General features: G+C 37.9%; 1 protein-coding gene and 1 long non-coding RNA gene across 2 annotated transcripts; one reads left to right on the forward strand and one right to left on the reverse strand.

Moving 5' to 3' along the window:
- The first annotated feature begins 549 nt into the window (after positions 1-549).
- LOC113541437 (V-set and immunoglobulin domain-containing protein 10-like 2) lies at positions 550-19,349 on the forward strand. Its single transcript, XM_026938399.3, has 18 exons — positions 550-683; positions 2,258-2,611; positions 3,619-3,894; positions 5,162-5,437; positions 6,315-6,572; positions 7,863-8,123; positions 8,231-8,524; positions 8,624-8,935; positions 9,025-9,306; positions 9,657-9,932; positions 11,261-11,515; positions 11,594-11,854; positions 11,992-12,285; positions 15,303-15,608; positions 16,505-16,627; positions 18,110-18,134; positions 18,277-18,371; positions 18,453-19,349. The coding sequence occupies exons 1-18, from the start codon at positions 614-616 to the stop codon at positions 18,530-18,532; spliced, it is 4,098 nt and encodes a 1,365-aa protein (XP_026794200.3). The 5' UTR covers positions 550-613; the 3' UTR covers positions 18,533-19,349.
- On the reverse strand, positions 560-13,813 carry LOC117599124 (uncharacterized). The gene is made up of 5 exons (XR_004579552.2): positions 13,519-13,813; positions 11,650-11,817; positions 8,581-8,764; positions 7,919-8,422; positions 560-676 (listed from the first exon to the last, which is right to left on the reverse strand). It is a non-coding gene; the product is annotated as an uncharacterized LOC117599124 (long non-coding RNA).
- Positions 19,350-19,651: the final 302 nt, after the last annotated feature.

The raw sequence follows: 19,651 nt of genomic DNA on the forward strand, positions 1-19,651 counted from the left end.
ACCCTGCAATGTGCAGTTCTGTTTTTTAATTATGTATAAATGTATAAAAGTGAGAGAGTTGGTGTAATTATCCAAGTTACACCGAAGCGAGATATGAGAAACTTATTAAAGAGCTATATTGCTGTTTCTTGAAATACGACCTGCTATTAGACCTCAGAATAAGATTGACCTAAAAATAAAAAACGGATAATGAGCACAGAATGAGCAGAGCCTGAGTTATAACTAATGCTAATCTACATTTGTTGTACAATATTAATTATGTAAAGCCTCTTTTTTTCATAATCAAACAGAGCTCGGCCTGTTTAACATGAAGGAATGGAAAAACACAAAGGCGATAGATCCCCGCATGCTCAATAATGAATGAGAGACAGGTATTGTCACGTCATCTAAAACCCAGTCTCTCTTCTCTACTCCACTGCATTCCTGCAGGTGGAGGATGGGATCAGTGAATAATTCAAGCCAAATCAGTTTACACAGATCCAACCAGCTCTCACTCACCTTCCTTCTGCCTGCTTGGACTGGGTAATATTTATCTGCAGGATATTTTTGTTCAGTTTTTGCCAATTTCTTTGCCATTGTGGATACAGATTGGTCTCCTGAGCGTCATGGCACCATGATAAACAGACTGTTAGTGGTGCGTGATTTCTCCATAACTGCATTCCTGCTTCCTCTCCTCCTGCACGGTAAGAGGTCACATATACAGGTCAGAAAATATGCCCTCTTCTTCTGTGGCATCACTTTAAAAAACCTTTTGTAGCACCTTTATTTCTTTTTATTTGCACATATTAGAATACTTATTAATAATGCGAAACTCAAACTCTTAAAGAAAGTCACTGAAACAAATGTTTTCGTTCCCTAAGATTCTTTCTGAGTCTAGGATACTATAATAAAGAATGTTTTTTTTTCTCTGTGGCACCAATAAAATGGTTAAAAATTCATCAGTAAAAAAGTTCTTTAAGAAAACATTTTTTTAAAGAATATAATAATGCTAAAATCTCCAGTTACATTTATACTGGTGCACAATTAATAATAATGATATATTTTCCAGGTTGCAATGTCATAACCACAGCATTCACAAGATTTATACACAAGATATACACTCATATTGTTTATATCCAGAGTTGCCAGTTGACCATGTTTGAAAGCCAGGACACACAATAAGCTTATAATGTAAAATATAAAATATTTGGGGGCATGCGGTTACAGGGAAATAATGAAAAAAAGCACAAGTGGAGTTACTATTACCTCACTAAAGTTGATTATTTTGCTTTAACAGCATATCCTGATGTGTTTTAATCCTCTTCTACCACAGCTATTTGCCAATGATTATACTTCTATTAATTAACAAATAACACATCGTACTTTTTTTAATCTCTTTATAGTTATATTTAATGTTGTGAAAGAGACGTCCCTTCACCAGACTCCCTTTTTTCCTCTCTCTTGAAGATTTTTTTTTCTTTCAAAAAAAAATCCAGCTTGTCATGTTATCAGAAAAACCACAAAGCATAAACATCTCGGTGCTGAAGACTTTCCCATGGAGGAAAACTGTTACATATGCTGACACTGGAGACTCCTTGCATAAACATCTCCTTGCACAAAACAATAAATTATCAATGATTGTACATTTTACTTTGTTAAACAACAGCACATTTTTAATCCACTTTATATTATGTGGAGCGTCCAATATACAAGTCCCTGTGAATGAGCTGTTACTATAGAAACAGTAATGTATTAGAACAAGCGCATTTATAAAATATAATATATATAAACCTGTGATTTGCCTTGCAGCCAGAACTACTGTCAGAGCTGATGTTATAAAAATTAGTCAATACATTTTGACCCATCAGAATAGAGAATTCACTGGTGCTGTTGTATAATACATTATACTAACCTTTCGTTGCTTTTCTACAGATACAATATCCACAGCTATCAGCAACTGAAAATTCATCATCAGTGTATTTCTGCAAATTGACACTAATATGAAACAAATATTTTGTGAGCCATTGAGAAAGCAGCAAAGTTTTATCAATCCATTGAAATGAACAGGATTTTGCAATAATGGCTCAGAGAATACTATCTGATATTTAAAATATAATATAATCTGAAGACACCAATGTTACATCAGTCAAATCAGGTGACATTTTATGAGCCACTCAGGCAGAAACCCAGAAATTTTAAAAGGTTCTTTTGTCCTGTTTGTGTTTGGGGAAAGCATTAGACTTGCCTTTAATGATGACCCACTATCTAATATCTACAGGCTTGGAGATCACAGATCCTGGCCAAGTGGCTTACAGAGAAAACAGAATCAGTGGAGTGGTGGAACATGAAGTAACACTGGAATGTGGCTCCACCCTCCCTGATGTCTACATCTGGAGCTTCACCAAACCAGGCACTGAGACAATTCGAGCCGTGGTGTATAACTTTGGCAAGGGTCCAAAGCTGCAACAGCTGGCTCAGGACTTGGGTGACCTGAACATCATCAATAACAGTGCCTCTCTGTTTACAAGAACACTTCTTCTAGCTGCAGAGGGCTTGTACACCTGCCAAGCTTTGTATGACAGTACAGAGGGGCCAAGGCTTTACTACTACTACATCTATCTGCGAGTTTTAGGTTAGTGATAACTGATTTATGAAGTTTCTCAGCCGTCCAGGTCACTCCAAGAACATCAGTGGTGCAAATTTCCCCAATATGTATGTCATTGTTTGTGGTTTAGAGCTATGATATCATGAAACCTGTTAAGGTTACATACTCTTAAGACTCACAAGTAAACCTATGTATGTGAACTTAAGCAAAAAATAAATACTAAATTGATAATGTTAATATAAACACTTATGAAGCATTTGATCTGGGCCCAGTTTTCCATAAAGTTTAGTTCATGTTTAACTAGTAGAGAGAGTGGTTAATGTTATGCTCGTTTGACCATACAACAATGGTTTTGAGAAACTCAGTCTTGCACATGTTTAAAAAAAAAAAAAGAAGCAAAATCACAATAAATAACGAGCTTGGCAACAATAATAAAAATAATGAAATGGGGGTGGCCAAGAAATGAAGCTTGCCTAGGGCTCCAAATGTATTATGGCACTGGAGTGCATTATTTTGCTCTGTGTGTTCTAGTTGAGTACAACAGTTTCTGCCTTTGTATGCTGCTGGATCAGAAAGTAAGGGAGTAACAGGAATGTGATGTTTGTTGAGCTTCTTGAACACTCATAGCCTTGGGGGATAGCTATGTTATTCCATCTGCTCTGTTTCTCTCTTTCATTTGTCTCTCTTAGACCTGCTCACTGTCTTAACAAAAGCCCAAGCTTTTAGGTGCTTCTCTGGGATGTTTTCAATCCCTTTTTTTTTACCGAGTGCCGTAGTACTCCAACAACCCTTTGTGTACCTTCTACCTTAAGTCCCACCATCAATCACAAGTGGTCTTTTCATACACTTTCTTGTGTATGGACATCCAAAAGGAACAGTTTCGTGTGAGAGATATCTAGTGAATTTATGCTTTTAGTAAAGGCTTTCACCTTCTGATGGTAACCTAGCTGTCAGCAACATATCTGAACAACTTCCCAAGAAACTGGAGTTTGGGGGTTTTATCTAAGTCATTAATGCTGTGATGTACCTTACAGTTCCTGTGTCCAATCCCCACATTCAGCTGAGTGACTCCTCAGCAGTTGAAGGATCATTATTTTGGATGCGTTGTGATCTGGAAAATGGCACAGAACCCATTCACTACATATGGGAACAGGAGAATGACAGTGGGGAGGTCAGCATACTGTCTGAGAGCAACAGAAGTCTGATCATCATTACCTCAGTTAACCGCAACCACACAGGATGGTTCAGGTGCCTGGCCAGGAACGAGGTCAATCAGCAGCGCAGTGACCGGATCTGGCTAGACGTCTTATGTAAGTGGGGGCTTTTTCACATATTTAAGAATCTTGCTTTCTACAGATATTATACTGTATATATATATATATTCTGTCATCTGGGAAACATGTAACTATCTTCTGTAGCCTCTGAAGGGCAGTACTAAATGAAAAAATACGATATTTAGGCAAAATAAGAAAAATGTACACATCTCCATTCTGTTTAAAAGTTTTCACCCCCCGGCTCTTAATGCATGGTTTTTCCTTCTGGAGCATCAGTGAGCGTTTGAACCTTCTGTAATAGTTACATATGTATTTGGATCTCAAAATCATACAGTCATTGTTGGAAAGGGTTCAAATACACAAAAAATGCTGGAAAACCAAAGAATTTGTGGGACCTGAAGGATTTTTCTGAAGAACAGCAGGCAGTTTAACTGTTCAGGACAAACAAGGGACTCTTGAACAACTCTCACTAAACAAAAAAACACAGCTGTGGATCATTCAGGTAACAACGCAGTATTAAGAATCAAGGGGATGTAAACTTTTGAATGGGGTCATTTTTATAAATTCAACTATTATTTTCTCTTGTGGACTACATGTAATCATCTTTTATGTGAAATATCTTATTCAGGTCAGCACTAAATAAACAATAACATGCATTTTGTATGATCCCTCTTATTTTGGTAAAATAATAAACATTTTGCAGATTCCGAAAGGGGGATGTAAACTTTTGACCTCAACTGTATATATTATATATATATATTTTTTTTCTAATTTATGCAGTTATCCAATCAGCCAATCATGTGGCAGCAGCATAATGAAACCATGCAAATACAGGTCAAGAGCTACAGTTAAACATCAAACATCAAACATCGGGAAAAAGTGTGATCTTAGTGACTTTAACCGTGGCATGGTTGTTACTGCCAGATGGACTGGTTTAAGTATTTCAGAAACTGCAAATCTCCTGAGAATTTCACACCAACAGTCTGTAGTCTTTACACAGAATGGTGCCAAAAAAAAAAAACCATCATGTGACCCGGAGGGTCTGCACGCTGAAACACCTTGTTGATGTGAGAGATCGTTATTATTATAGGGCTCTTTCACCTCTCTCCCCTGAGCCATTCAATTGGAGAGCAGCATTTATTATGTTAAATGTGCAAAATCAATAGTTCCAGATGGTTTTCTCTTTCTGTCCTTTACTCATTTTGAAAGTCTTTCATACATCTGTTCATTTTATGAGTTAAAGTATTCCTTTCCACCTTATTATATAATTTTAATTTGTTTGTATGGAAACCATTCTATTTAGATGGTCCTGACATGCCACAGATCAATGCTTCCGTCTACTCAGTAACAGAGGGGGGCTATTCAGCACTGGAAAAAGGAAACGTCTCCCTCATGTGTCAAGCCACTTCAAAACCTTTTAGCCAGTATGTCTGGTTCTACAACAACTCAGAGATCTACTCTGGACCACAGCTTACCATCATCAAAATCCTGCGAGTGCATGCAGGAAACTACACCTGTCTGGCCCAGAATACTTACATCAACAACCATGCACAGAAAACCATCACTCTCACCGTCTACTGTGAGTGCTACTACACACTACTAATATGTACCCACTGGAGTCATTTCTTTTTTTCTTTTTTTTTGCTGTCTATATGGATGAGCACTCATTTTACATTGCATTGTATTCCTGCTCTGGCAAAAAGTTTCAATAAACAAACCCAAATAGTAAAATTTCTGGCTAACATCATGTCAAAATATTATTATTATTATTATTATTTATTTATTTATTTATTTATTTTTTAAAGATAATTCTCAAAATGGAATACTTGACAAAGGCTATAAAATTATAATTATTCAATTATTCCATTAAAAACCCAAAGAGGCTACCCTCTTTTCCTCTAGAAAAGTCATAACCCTTTCATATGTAGCGTATAGTCACTGTTAAACCTTAACAATGCATAAAATATCTGTAACCAAATTGTTATTCTAGGGGAAAAAATTTAATTCTTTCTTAACTGCTCTCATTCCCCAGGAATTTTAGTTTACATATGTCTCCAACTTTTTTAGATATTATACAAAGATGCTCAGTGCTGTTGTTCACTTTAAGGGAGGCTTACTTTAATATTAATGCAAATAATTTTGAAACTTTTGAAAATTGTTGAAAAAAATATTGTGTTTAAAACAATATACACATCCTGGTAAGATCAAAATATGAGTCATTACATGTGCTATTAAACTTATAGTGTATGTTTAATTTTGCTCATTTAAATAAAGGGTGCCAATAACTCTAGTTTTGACAGTACTTTAAAACCGTATAGTACATGGCATTAATCTCAGATTTACATGTAAACACTATAATATTGGGCTTAAATTCAGGTTCAAAATTCAAATTGCATTATGGTACCAGATAGCCAGAACCCCCTACACTATGTCACTTAATGGGTTTCTTCTCACAGATCCACCAGATGGTGTTCCTTCATGTTCTATTTTCTCAACAAACAACTACACTGACCTGGCTCTCTTCTGTTCCTGGGAGGGGGGTAACCCTCCAGCTACCCTCAGCTGGAGTCCATATGTGAATGGACAGAACTCACTGGGTATCGCTAACGTCACTCGGATTCAGCCAGGACCTGAGGTGGCTAACAACTCTGTATTCACCTGCTATGGCTCACATGTTGCACTAAACAGCACCCGAACATGCAGCACCAGGACATGTGAGTATGAGCTCACTCATACAAATCAGTGTTGTTTGGTTAATTATAAGATTTCAGCAGATCTCAGTGAGTTAAAAATTTAAAATAAATAAATAAATCAATCAATAAAAATTAAAAGTTTTGTTTGATGACTTCTAGAAGAACAATCTGGAAAGTTAGAAAGAATAAATTGTATTACTTAGGTGTGTTGTTACTCTTAAGATGGCTCTCAAAAGCTTTCTAATGGAATCATTGGTGCTTAGAGGCAGTCATAAACATTAAATCATACTGTATATAGCATCTCCTATTACTCTTAAAAATTCAATCAATATTTTTGCAGTTTATAAATGCAGTGATGGTCATTGAGTTTTCTCAATGCCGAGTGTTCAATCTAGTAAAAAATCTCAGAAGAATAAAAAAAAAAATGAGACGTGTATAATATATACGATATAACCTAATCCCTAGGTTGTGATGAAAGGAAATGACAAACATCCTAAAACCTCTTTAATCTCTTTAATGCAAAGTGTGACAAGTCACCTTGTGAATATAATGTAGTAGTGAACTGCAGAGGAATAAAAAGTTCCATTTCTACACAGAATAACACCATTTCTACGCAACAGGAAAAGAACAATGAGGGATTAATATTAGAGTTGTAACACAATGCCACCATCTGTATTTTCTTAGTGCTCCAAATATCTGTATCTGTACATGTATTCAGATTCAAACCTGACGTGTACACGTCTAAACCAGATTTTTTTTTTTTTTAAATATGATCCCTACAACTATGCCCATAGAAACACTAGAAAACACTGGAAACCCCACAGGTAGAAATGCCAGCAATATCAGCATTCTGTATGAATTCTGGCTCTGAAAATTCCTCAACCTCAGCTACATCACTCTAGTTCACTATTGGTCTCAACTAGACCAGTTAATATTTTTGTTTGTCCTGCAAGCAGTATTTTCTAACAAACATAGTTTCGTTCTAATTCTAAAAATAGAAACAAACTACTAGTCTTATTTAAACCACTGCAACACTGACCAGGCAGTTACTAAGGATGCTACAGGGTGAAGCTGTATTTAAAAAAAAAGCTTATTTGGCTTCTGTATCAATTATATGAGGTGAAAAAATAGGATGGAAAAAATATCTATGTTATCTAGTTACTGTTCAATTATCAGACACTATACTTATAAAATAAATTTGCTTATCCAGTGTTTTGAGTCTTACGCCTTCTGGAACTGTCTTTTAGTTTTTTTTTTCACTTGATATTCTATATGGTATCAGTCTTCAGTCTTCACAAACATTCTCTGTAGGGCTGCCCTATGGAGAGCCTCAGTGCTCTGCCAATTCCAGCCTTAATAATGAGTACCTGATGTTGTCCTGTTACTGGGAGCGTGGTGTTCCTCTGGCCTTAGTGTGGTGGGCTTCCAGTTCAGGAGACATGCAGAGTTTACCCGAGGAGAACTCCAACACCTTGTTCCTGCGCTCAAGTGCCACATACAATGGCAAAACCTTTGTGTGTCATGTCAAACATCCACTGATTAAAGAGAGCAAGAAATGTGTGGTAATACTAGGTACGGACCACTCAAAAGATGTTCAAAAGATGAAATATTGATCAGTATCTTAACATTTACAATATCTATTCTATATGAAGAGATTCTACACCACTTCTCTCTTACAGAGAAGCCAGTCTTGATGCCTCAGCAGAGTGTGGTTTCTGTTTTTGAGGGCAATGATATCCAGCTCACTTGCATGTTGAGTAAAACTTACCCTCCAGTTACAAAGTACACATGGTACAACAACTTAAAGCAGACCGTAGGAGACAAACCCAAGAAGTATGTTGTTCAGCAAGCTGGAACCTGGTCGAACCTGACTGTACGGGAGACAGACAGCAAGGTGGACAGTGGACATTACTGGTGCTCTGCTACCAATGCTCTCGGAGGAACAGAGATTTCCATTTTACTGCTAGTGATGAGTGAGTTGACAAAAGCTAGAATATAAATTAATTTCATGTATAATAAAAGAAGTAACCTGGAATGTTATTCATGTTCATTTCAATGCCTTCCTGATTCAGGGCACCCAACACCTCCCAATGTGACCATCAGTAAGATCATATACAGTGGGCGTCAGAGGACAAACGTCAACGTGGAGTGGTTGGTTCAGGAATATGGTGACATCACTGGGTTCTTCATTGAGCATCAAAAGCTCACTGCCCCTGTAGAGAAGAGTGACATTGTCCCTGTCTGGCAGAAAGTCACTGAAAATCTGGACCCCAGCACACGCAGTTACCAGATCACCAATCTGGACCCCAGTACCATGTATGCATTCCGTGTAACACCTGTCAATCGCCGTACCATTGGATATCCTTCTGAGATCAAGAGCCCAGGTGAGAACTGATATTTTAATGGGAAACTGGTTTAATGTCTAACAGCTGAAGTTTCAGTTAGTAAATCTGTAGTCTTTACAATTTTACAGTGTCAACACCTGTGTCCAAACCCTACATCCTGCTGAGTGACTCGTCACCTGTGGAAGGAGCATCAGTGTGGATGCACTGTGGTCTGGATGAGGGAACTGCTCCTATAGAATACACATGGGAGCAGGAGAGCCACAGTGGGCTTGTCACCATATTATCCGAGAGCAACAGCAGTTTGATTAACATTACCTCAGTGACCCGCAATCATGCAGGCTGGTTCAGGTGCCTGGCAAGGAACGAGGTTAATCAGCAGCGCAGTGACCGACTCTGGTTAGATGTTATATGTGAGTGAGTGCTGCCTTGGTTTCATAATCTGTAATGCTTTGATTATTATTTGCAGATAATTTTACCCATGGGCTGTTGGTTGCTTCTCTGACTAAATCCCTTCTTACTTCTCAGAACTAATTTATGGGTTTCACAGCAACCGAGGTGACTACATGTGCAATCAATGCAGCTGTTTTAATTTTGCAAACTGTATTGAGTCCACTTCAAATATTATGGCCTATTTTGTGTAGATTCATAACATGTAATCCCATTACTTCAATTAAAATTCAGGTTGTAACAATACAAGTTGTGGAAAAGCTCAATACTTTTTGCAAGCCACTGAAGATTATATGCTGGGTTTCTCTAATAGTTGGTCCAGACGTGCCACAGATTGATGTAACACCCTACTCAGTAATGGATCGAGGATACTCAGCTCTGGAGAAAGAGACTGTTTCCCTCCTATGTCAAGCTTCCTCCAACCCTCCCAGTCAGTACGTTTGGTTCTACAATAACTCCCAGGTCTTCACTGGACCACAGCTCACCATCACCAAGATTCTGCGAATGCACACAGGTTACTACGCCTGTCTGGCCCAGAACACTTACCTGAACACCCGCTCCAAGAAAACCATCACTCTCACCATCTACTGTGAGTTTTCCAGTCTTCTACCTTCTGCTGTCATGAGTCTGTTAAATTCATGTAGTTATCTTCATCCACTTTTTATAGACTTCTAGGTTTTGTATCATTCATATCTTTGACTTGACTTTGCTGAACCTTCTCTTCTAGTATCAGTATAAACTGTAAAACATAAATACTCTGTGGTGTGCCTAAAGTGCCTAATTAGAGTTTGGTTGTAAAATAAATAAGTAATTTCTAACAATTCTCAATTCACTAGATATTTAGTTTTAAAATTATTTTAATAAGGTGTCATCAGCAAGGAAGTAGCTTGCCCAGTAAGAGTCATAAAAACACGCATTGGCAAGACAAACAGGCAACACACCTCTCTACTAACCATAAACACTAACAAAACAAAGGAACTAAAGAACCATTATGTATCCATAATGTTTATATGTATGATCAACTCATTATCTACATACACTCACAGAGCACTTTATTAGAACACTATACTAATACCGGGCAGAGCCTCCCTTTCCTTTCAAAACAGCCTCAGTTCTTCATGGCATGGATTCCACAAGATGTTGTAAACATTCCTTTGAGATTCTGGTCCATGTTGACATGATTGTACCATGAAATTCTTGCAGATTTCTCAGGTGCGCTTTCATGCTGCCAATCTCCCGTTCTACCACATCCCAAAGGTGTTCTATTGGATTCAGATCTGGTGACTGGGAAGGCCACTGAAGAACACTGAACTCATTGTCATGTTCATGAAACCAGTTTGAGACTTTTGCTTGCTTTGGTATTAACAGGCCCAAAGTGTGCCAGGAAAACATTCCCCACACCGTTACACCACCTCCACCAGCCTGGACTGTTGACACAAGGCAGGATGGGTCCATGGATACATGCTGTTGGCACCAAATTCTGTGTGCCTCAGCAGAAATCGAGATTCATCAGACCAGTCCAGTTCATCTGTCCAGTTTTGGTGAGCCTATGTCTACTGCAGCCTCAGCTTTCTGTTCTTGGCCGACAGAAAGTGAAACCTGACGAGGTCTTCTGCTGTTGTAGCCCATCTGGCTCAAGGTTTGATGTGCATTCTGAGATGCTTTGCTGCCCACCACAATCATGCCATCATCACAGTTTGTTCTCCATTCTGATGGTTGATGTGAATCTGCTGGCCCGTATCTGCATGATTTCATGCATTTCCCTGCTGCCACACAATTGGCAAGTGTAGGTGTACAGGTGTTCATAATAAAGTGCTCAATAAGTATATCTTTGCGCTCATCTTTCCCAATTTTCTTGCTTAGCTTATAAACAGACCTTGTGTTTAACCCATAAGACATCATGTTTTGTTTCCTCAGACCCACCAGACGGCAGTCCATCTTGTTCTATTTTCCCAGTGAACAACTACACTGACCTGGCTTTGTCCTGTTCCTGGAAGGGAGGTTATCCTCCACCTACCCTGAACTGGAGTCCATATGTGAATGGAGACAACAGAGAGGGTGTTACTATCACACAGATTCAGCCAGGGCCTGAGACAGCTAACAACTCTGTATTCACTTGCTTTGGCTCACATGTTGCGCTAAATGTTGCCCAAACCTGTATCACTAGAACTTGTGAGTATGGTATATGATATGTTTCTCATTAACCTGCCAGAACTCAGACTTTTGCTACAGATATCTTGCATTTCCCAGGGTTGCCATATGGAGAACCCAAGTGTTCTGCATATGCGACGCGTAATAACGAGTACCTGATGCTGTCCTGCTCCTGGGAGGGTGGTGTCCCTCGGGCTCTGCTGTGGTGGGCTTCCAGTTCAGGAGACATGCAGGGCACATCTGAGGAGAACTCCAACATCCTGGTTCTGCGCTCCAGTGCCACCTATAGCGGCAAAGCGTTTGTTTGCCATGCCAAACATCCACTGGTTAAAGAGAGTAAGCAGTGCGTGTTAAAGTTAGGTAAGGACCGTTTGTTAAAGAAAATTGAGAGGGAACATGAGGGACAATATAATATATATATATTCTGACATTTATTATGGTATTTTCTCTATTGATTATCACTTTGTGAACTGTTTTGCAATATGAATCCTTTCCAGAGGCACCAGTGTTAATGACTCAACGCAGTGTGGTTTCAGTGTATGAGGGCAATGATGTCCAGCTGACCTGCATCCTGAGTAAAAACTACCCGGCAGTCACAGAGATCACCTGGTACAATAACATAAAGCAGAACGTTGGTGAGACACCCAATAAATATGTCCTTGAGCAAGCTGCCTCCTGGTTTAACCTGACTGTGAGGGAAACAGACAGCAAGGTGGACAGTGGACAGTACTGGTGCTCGGCTGCTAATGCTGTCGGAGGAGCAGAGATTCCCGTCTTGCTCCTAGTAATGAGTGAGTCTGCTGCAGATGTTCGAATTAACATATAAAACCTTAGGAAATCTCCATTTAACTGAAATGTGCAATATAGAAGAGAATAGACTGCATTACAATAGTGATGAACTGCACAAAGTCTAAGTGACTTTATGGGTTGAGAAGAATGATTGCAGTTTCTACACACATTTAGCATAAAGCACATAACATAAATTGAGAATCGTACAGTTTCTTATGCAGGCATTTTTCATATGCTAGCAAAAGGTACTATCACACTGGTGGAAGTTTAGATCAGTACACTTTTTGTGTTGATATGAAAACAGATGTACAAGTGACATGGGCACCATAACAATAACCCTAACAACACACTCACCTGCCATAGCTATTACTGGTTAACTAACCAGCCTAACTGTTATCTAGATTAGCTTTTATTATTGTTAGTAATGCAAATGAAATAAAGATTCATTTAACTGCAGTGATGACAAGGCTGGTTGCCTTCGCTGTAGCTTTAAAGGCAGAAAATCAATGCAGCCACAGTTGCTGTGAATGCCCCAACTATAGTTGTTATGTTTAGTGACATTGCAACTTTTAGAATAGTGGCAAATAAAATATTCTCTTAAATCTCATTTACTAACAAGACTCATTTTTCACTGGCACTTTGTCTTCCATATTTGTTTGCATGAGCTGTGACCTGGGGCCCGTTCTTCATACGTCGCTAACTCAGTTAGCTGGATTTGATTGTTGACGATTTGGCGTGATCTTGGATTATTTGGTTCTTCGACGCTCATCCTGAAGTTGTTGTCATAGCGACGGGTCGGTAAGCTTAAACCTGCTTAAACAGGATTAGATGGCGGCTTTATAAGCGGAGGTGATAGGGGAAGTCTGTTGCAGCCATGTCTTGCCCGTTTTTACGAGAGCAACCTGTTGCGGAAGTTGCGAGGATAATTCACAGAGCTTTTAGAATTAATCGTTAGGCGAGACAGACCGGGTCCATTAGCACAGCGCCATAGTGCACTTTTTGAAAGATATGGTTTTTCATGTTAGGGTGTCATTTACATAATGAATTTGTTGGAACCTCCTATTAAAAGTTCGACTCGTTGGAGTAGGGCTTTAACAACAGCACAAGCTGTGTGTATCGCGTTGAGATGGTTTCCCAGTGGCACTTTCCTTTACACTATTGGAGATGCTGAGAACTTGTCTATGTCTACAACACTACACACACACTACATGAACAGTATATGTAGTTAATATTACCATTTTGTAGAATATTCTTGTATTTCACCTTTACTTGTTCCCAAGTTCTAGTGGGTCCCGTGGTGGCTCTAATATAAAAGTTTAAAGTAATTATGAAAATTAAAAAAAATAATAATAAAATATACTGTAATAAGTGATAAAAACATCCAACACCGTCACTACTTATGCATTTAATTTGTCTGCAACTTTTTGCCAACCCTGTCTCCTGGCTTTTGCAGCCTTTGAGGTGTTCCCTGAGGTTTTTATTAAAGTTTGGGACTCGCCATAACCCTCCATTAAGAGTTCTTGCTCTGTCGCTGAGAAAAAGTGGGCGTGCTCTTTGGCCATTGTGGGCAACCAATAGCAGCGCTGCTGATCAGTGTTTCTACTATCGATACATATCCCTTTTTAAACAAGCACGTGAACGCGCAATGATCTCAGATAACTCAATCAGCCATACTAATCAACAACAACAGGTGTGTTCGAAGAACCGAATTAGCCAGATAATGATTAGCTGGATCATATCATCTCGGATGTGTCTTTTGATCTCGGATGTAATAAGCGACGTACGAAGCACGGGTCCCTGATTGGTTAGAAGTTTTAAAAACAACAACAACAACAACAACAACTTGATGTCTGTCATTGATTTCTGAAAAGTTGATAATAATAGCACATGGCAGTGAGACATTGTTAGCTAAACATATGGCTAGCTAGCCTAGGTTACGACAGCCTAAGAAAGCTTGCAATTGCTTTACAGAAACACCCAACATCTCTTAAACTGAAGTATTATTTATAATTTACCCCTTTATTATTCGTATTATTCATGAGGAATGGAACGCTGGATCCTAAAGAGTTTACAGGGTTAAAGTACAATGCAAAGTAATGCACAGCTAAACTGTACCAAATTGTAAACTATACCATTCCTTGTCACTGGGATGGTATCCTCAAGCATTTTTGGGAACCTTTAGTATGTATCTTTATTTAGAAAGGTGCACTGAGCATACCTTTAAAGCTTTAAGTTACAGTCCAATTATGTGGCTTAAATCTTTTTAAATGGTACACTATATCTACATTTCCAGGTCAAAGATACATATTAAACATACAAAAGATAAGGGTACCAACCCAGTGACAAGAAAATGTACAGTTTAGTACCCATTTTTCTCAGAGTATAAATATACATTTGTGTAATACATTGCATTATTTTTGATTTGTTGATGTAAGTTTTCCATAAGAATGTACTGGTGTCTCTCTGTTCATAAAGAATGTAATCTAAGATTATCATGTTACAGTAAACTAATATATAAATATCTTTTATATATTTTATATCTGCATATAAACATCTTTTGTACTTTTTAATGCATGTAAAGAAGCACTTTCTGCTTGGTATGTACCTCTTTCTTTCTGCAGTTTTATTAAATCAGTATAGGATTAATCCACATAGACGTCAAATGAAACTAAATAACCAGTTAGTATTTAAGAAGTAATAAAAAATGAAAGAGGCCATGTTACACTTATTAAGTAATTTTAAAGATTACATTACTCATTAGATTTTTAGCCATGTCATTTGTAATCAGTACCAAGCTACATTTCCTCAATAATTTACACAGAGCTTGTTGCAAATTCTGACAGAACAAGAGGAATGGGAAATTATTAAGCATATGCTGTTTGTTGTATTCCCAATTATAGATTATCTAGAGATTAAAATTTAGTCCTACTTCCTACCCATCCCAGTAACTATGACAAATCATGTGGCAAGGTGTCAAAATACAGCTTTAAACCAACAAATCTCTAATCTCTTGATTCAGGGTACCCAATGCCTCCAAACGTGACCATCAGTAAGATCACATACAGCAGCCAGAAGAGGACAGATGTCATCCTGGAGTGGTTGGTCCAGAGAGATGATGACCTCACTGGGTTCTTCATCGAGCGTCAGACGCTCCCTGTAGGCAAGAGTGATGCTGTTCCTCTTTGGCAGAAAGTGGTAGTAGATTTGGATCCAAGCACCCGCAGCTACCAGATCACCAATCTGGATCCTAGTGGGAAATATGCATTCCGTGTGACTGCTGTCAATTACAGAACCACTGGACATCCATCAGAGGTCAAGAGCCCAGGTGAGAACAGCATTCTAATGTGAACATATAACTTGTTCTTTTTCATAAATTAACTTCATGCATTTAATCTTGGGTCTATAGTACTCATTATATTTTTCATGAACTGACATGAAATTGCTCAGAATCAACTTTAAAATGTGTAACATGCTTACAGATTTTCTCAAAGACTCCAAATATATTATACAAAATAATATTCAGTGCCTTGCATGAGTATTCATTTCCTTGACCTTTTCCACATTTTGTTAAAGAGCATAAGCTAGTCAGACAGCATCATGAAGACCAAGGCAAGTCCAGGACAAATTTAATTATGCTCCACAGGATGTTCAAAGTTTTTTATAATTAAACCCTGATTGATACTTTTCCAGAACTTTGCTACAGACGTATTTTGATAGCTCCTTGGTCTTCATGATGCTATTTGGTTAGGTATGTTCTGTAACAAACTCTGGGCTCTTCCAGGAACAGGTGTATTTACTGTATATTGAGATCATGTGACACTTTGATTTGTAAATAATTTTGAAAACTATAGATCTTTCCACTTCAATATCATGGGCTTTTTTGTGTAGATTCATACATATGTATAATCCTAATTAAGTCCATTTCAGTAACATGTTGTAACACTACAAAATGTGGAAAAGTTCAAGGGCGGTGAATACTTAAAGGACGCACTGGATTTGAGCAAAACTGTAAGGAACACACCTGCACTATGGCTTTCAAATAAATATTTGGAATATTTTAGCAAAACTGTAAGCACTTTACCCATTTTAAAGTTTTCCACTGGTTAAACATTTTTCCCCAGCCATGAAGAGATTTTCTTCAAGTCAAATTCCAGCCTTTTTTTAGGAGTCCTGGGTCACATATCCTGTGCTAATCATTTAAATATCTATGTTGTCTTCCAGCAAACCCACCCTTTAAAGCTTATCCTGCTGTTATTGGAGCAGCCTTCGGAGGAATGCTTCTTGCAACATTAACTACAGTCCTGCTCTTCATTTTTGTGCTGCGGATTCGCAACAATAATCCTCGTGAGTGCAACAGTGTGACTCCGCTATATACATTATATCAGTTTATACAGCAGCAGTGTTCAAAGCTCAAATCTGATTGGTCAGAAGGTGTTGATTAATTTTCTGTAACAGCAGCTCTGACAGTAATTCTGGCTGCAAGGTATTATATAATTGTTTGTGATCATAGATTTTGGTGGGGCAGGACAACATTAATAATAACATAATCTCAAACAAAATTAAGTCAATAGGCTACTATCTAGCTACTATCTAGTCAATTTTTACCGTAACTATATAATACACAGTTGAGAGTCGACAACATTCAGTCATCCAGCATACAGTCAACCAGGTCATCCTGAGCCGTTTTATACTTATGTTAAACTGTGTGTGATACAGCGTGTGTGAGGCGCAAAATTTCCAGCCTAACTACATCTTAAAAACCACATAAAAGACCTGAAACCAGCTAAACAAATTCAGACATTGGAAAAGGGAGACACATTTTTCTTCTTTTTCTCAGCCTTCGCGTGGTCAGCATGCTATACACACATTTCTGATGTATGGACATTATCCACCCCAGAGTCTACATTTACCTCTCCTAATCTTTGCATCTTACAATAGAAATGGTTCAGTATCTTACAATAGAAATCATAGACACATTGTCTGCACTTACAGTTTTCCTTTGTTTGTGGAAACGTTTTCGATTACAAAACAAGATCTTGGCAACCCTGTCATTACTGCTGCAGAATGATTCCTGCCTCAATGAGCCTCTATTAGTGCTTGTTACAATTCCCATATTTGAAAATTAGGTGAAATAATAACTCTATAGAGCTATACGGCACAGTGAGCACACTACTCGATGATTGCACAACATCTTGAAAGGCAACCTAATCAATAGAACAACGGCTAATATCTGTTAAATAACAATATTTTGTAAAATCATCGGTCACTCAAAAGAGGTAATTAGCATTAACCTGTCTCTATGCACGAGCCACCACTGGAAAAAAGTCAGTAAATTTTCCACCATGGGAAAGTCTTCAGACAGGAGTTTCTCAACACATTCAGGTTTCTCAGTAATATTACAAGCTTTTTTTTGGTTTATCAGAGAGAAAAAAAGGAGAGACTGGTGTGGAAAGACTGTTTATAGCTGTTATTATGTAAGTGAAAACTAACACTGGAACTAAATTGGAAATTGGAACTAACTTATTTAGTAGATGTTCCACAACATTAAATATAACTATAAACAGATAAAAAGTATTGTGTTGTTCTTTAATAATAAAAAAAAGATCTTTGGCAAATTGCAGTGGTACAGGAGGAATAAAACACTTCAGGACATGCTGTTATAGAAAAATAATCAACTTCAGGATGAGAACAGTAACTCTGCTTCAAGTCAGGCTGCATCCCACCACCCTGTCACTGATTATTTCGTGTAAGAGCATGCCCCCTTGTGTTTTATTCCTTTCATATAATATATCATCCTACATTAATACAGTCTCTATGTTTGTACAGGTCTTCACGACATGATATTTGGCAGGTAGGTAATGACCTGATTTTTTGATTGATATGCTATTATGCAACCAGTACAGACAAAAGTGATGTGTTTATGACATGAAACAGAATAAGGTAGCATATTTATTAATGTAGCGTACTTTAATAGAGTGACTTTGCTTTTTAAGGCATAACAGCCAGTCCAGAGAAAATATCAACTTCCCAGAGGACGAGGTTGTTGGAGGAGCAGAAGACGAGGGAGGCACCGGAGAGACAAAGCCAGGTAGTTTTTTTTTTTTGACACAGAAATCATTCTTTGCTTTCACTTCAGAAGTTCTAATTGAATAATTCTCAACTTTTTCAGGACCATCGATGGCACAGTCAAGATCCGCTGCAATGCTCACAACCACCTCCTCTGACAGCAACCAGGCAAAATCACCATAACAGCGGTCTCTCAAACTGGAGATTCATAATGCAAACCAAATATTCAATCATCTACTTTCTATTAACTGACAATAAAACCCACAAAATTCAAAAACTTTTCCTGCTTAAATGGGCTCTAAGACAGTAGGACAGTAGTAGGTAACGCATTTTTTTATACAATTCTTGCTACAGGTTTAAAATATTTTTTAAATGTATTTTATACCATAACTTTAAAGCTTTGATGGAGCGTTAATAACTTGCTAGCAAATTACAATGTGCTTTACTAATTAGAATGCTATAGGAGTTCATATACTGCAGTCAAATCTTATTAGTCAGAAGGTGATTGTCTGTCACAACAGCTGTGACAATAGTGCACGACAAGCTGCATTTTTGTATTATTAACTTCTAGAGAGAGAAAAAAGATAGGTTGATGAGGTGAACAACTGTTTATAAATGCTCATAACGTAAGTGATAACAGGAACTAACTTGTTTCACGAATGTTCCGCAACATTAAATCTAACTATAAATGGATAAAAACTATGATGTGTCATTCTTTAATAATTAAACACTTGTTAATGTTGGTACATTGCTGTGGAAAAAGAGGAATAAAACACTTCGGGGCATGCTGTTATTGGAAAATAATCAACTTAAGGGTGGTAATTCTTTGTATTATCATCTGCTTTGAGTTTAAAAATATACAGAGAGAGTGAGAGAGAGAGAGAGAGAGTTGGAAAATTACACACAATGGATGAAAAGTGAGAGGAATATTTAGTGTCTTCCCTTAAAGAAGCCCATTGAGATTGTAGTGCAATAAAAAAATAAATACAGTATGTTGTATAAATTTATTAAGATTCTTTATTAGCACAAGCAGTATGCAGTTTTTCTGGCTGATTTCACGACCTACACTGTAAAAGAAACAGACAAGACAGAGAGCACATTCTTGCCCATGTGAGATCATGTACATGGGTTGTGCCTGGAGTAATCAAATGTTGAAAGCATGCCACATATTGCATTTGAGGGCATTATAATATAAAAGGCAAAAACAGAGGAATAAATGGGGTTCCCATAAGGACAGGTACAGAGCTTTCTTAGTCATGTAGAGCTACCCCTTACACTAAAGCTAGACTACAGCTATTATAC

This window comes from Pangasianodon hypophthalmus, chromosome 15 (genome assembly GCF_027358585.1).
Source record: "Pangasianodon hypophthalmus isolate fPanHyp1 chromosome 15, fPanHyp1.pri, whole genome shotgun sequence".
Lineage (NCBI taxonomy): Eukaryota > Metazoa > Chordata > Actinopteri > Siluriformes > Pangasiidae > Pangasianodon > Pangasianodon hypophthalmus.